The sequence below is a fragment of the Cyprinodon variegatus genome, unplaced genomic scaffold, assembly GCF_000732505.1.
Source record: "Cyprinodon variegatus isolate N-32 unplaced genomic scaffold, C_variegatus-1.0 Scaffold105, whole genome shotgun sequence".
NCBI classification, from domain to species: domain Eukaryota; kingdom Metazoa; phylum Chordata; class Actinopteri; order Cyprinodontiformes; family Cyprinodontidae; genus Cyprinodon; species Cyprinodon variegatus.
In genome coordinates this window covers 983,926-985,007 of record NW_015150558.1, presented here as the reverse complement: position 1 = coordinate 985,007, position 1,082 = coordinate 983,926, and the positions used below count along the sequence as shown (strand labels likewise).

At 54.0% G+C, this 1,082-nt stretch overlaps 1 protein-coding gene across 1 annotated transcript in view; it reads left to right on the top strand.

Moving 5' to 3' along the window:
• The window catches only part of LOC107084663 (protein HIRA), a 25,770-nt gene that overhangs the window by 17,865 nt on the left and 6,823 nt on the right, over positions 1 to 1,082 (top strand). The window contains exons 18-20 of the mRNA XM_015374590.1: positions 399 to 547; positions 627 to 788; positions 872 to 930. Of these exons, the coding sequence (XP_015230076.1) occupies positions 399 to 547; positions 627 to 788; positions 872 to 930 (370 nt within the window). The remainder of the gene's footprint in view (positions 1 to 398; positions 548 to 626; positions 789 to 871; positions 931 to 1,082) is intronic.

The window sequence follows — 1,082 nt, the reverse complement described above, 5'->3', positions numbered from 1 at the left end:
TGGAATTTCCCATTGGGAACCTACTAGCACTAAGATGCTAACTGGTTAGCCAGATGCTTCCCTCAAACCGGCTACAACCAAACTTGCTTGCAAACCTTCTGCCGCAACAATCCCGCCCCCTTGATAAACAACCAATCACATTCACTTTATCCACTCTTGTAAAGTCGGGCACCACTCGGGAGAATTCGGAAATCCAACATTTGGGACGGCCGCTTCCCTACGACTTTAAGAGAAGTAGTTGGTAACAGGAAATGACATCATCCCTTTTTGTTGCAGAGAGGAGGTGAAATGATGGAGTCTGTTAATCATTTAAACTCCTGATCATTTAGGCGGTCATGTCTCCGTGTGTGTGAGCCCCTCCTCTGTCAGGCCGTCATGCTCCAGGTGTCTGTGTGCAGGTGAGCATGGAGCCGTCGGTCTACCTGGAGGTGGAGAACGAGGTGTCGGTGGTTGCCGGTTCAAAGCTCAGCCAGCTTCGCTGCTCCAGAGACGGACGGGACTGGAGCACGCTGCTGCCCAGCGCTGTGCTGGCGGCTGCAGGGAGCAGGTAGGAGGCGCTGTGGTTGAAAGACCAGGTTAAAGGATTTCATCACAGATCTGCTCAGACGTCTTCTCCTCTTCCTCAGCGATGTCCTCGCCGTCGCCTGTGATGACAGGATGTTGTCTGTGTTCTCCTGCTGCGGGCGGCGCCTCCTCCCTGCCATCCAGCTGGCCACGCCCGTCTCCGCCCTGCATTGCTCCGCCCACTTCGTCATGGTTCTGACCGCCGGAGCGACGCTGTCCGTCTGGTGAGGGCTGCAGGAATGGTTCTCCCTGTGAGGAGCAGGATTCTCTGGATGGTGGCTGAACCGGATCAATGTGTGTTTTTCAGGGACGTCCAGAAGCAGAAGGCTCTGGTGAAGAATGAGTCTCTGCAGACCCTTTTATCAGGTGAGCATCTCGCATCCTCGCCAAGTCCGTTCCTGAGAAAAACACAGGAAAGTCTGGACTCAGAGAACAGGAGCACGCAGAATATATCTGGGTCAATTAGAACAGAAGCGTACTGATGACATCACCACATTCAAAGCTAGTCTGGAGCTGCG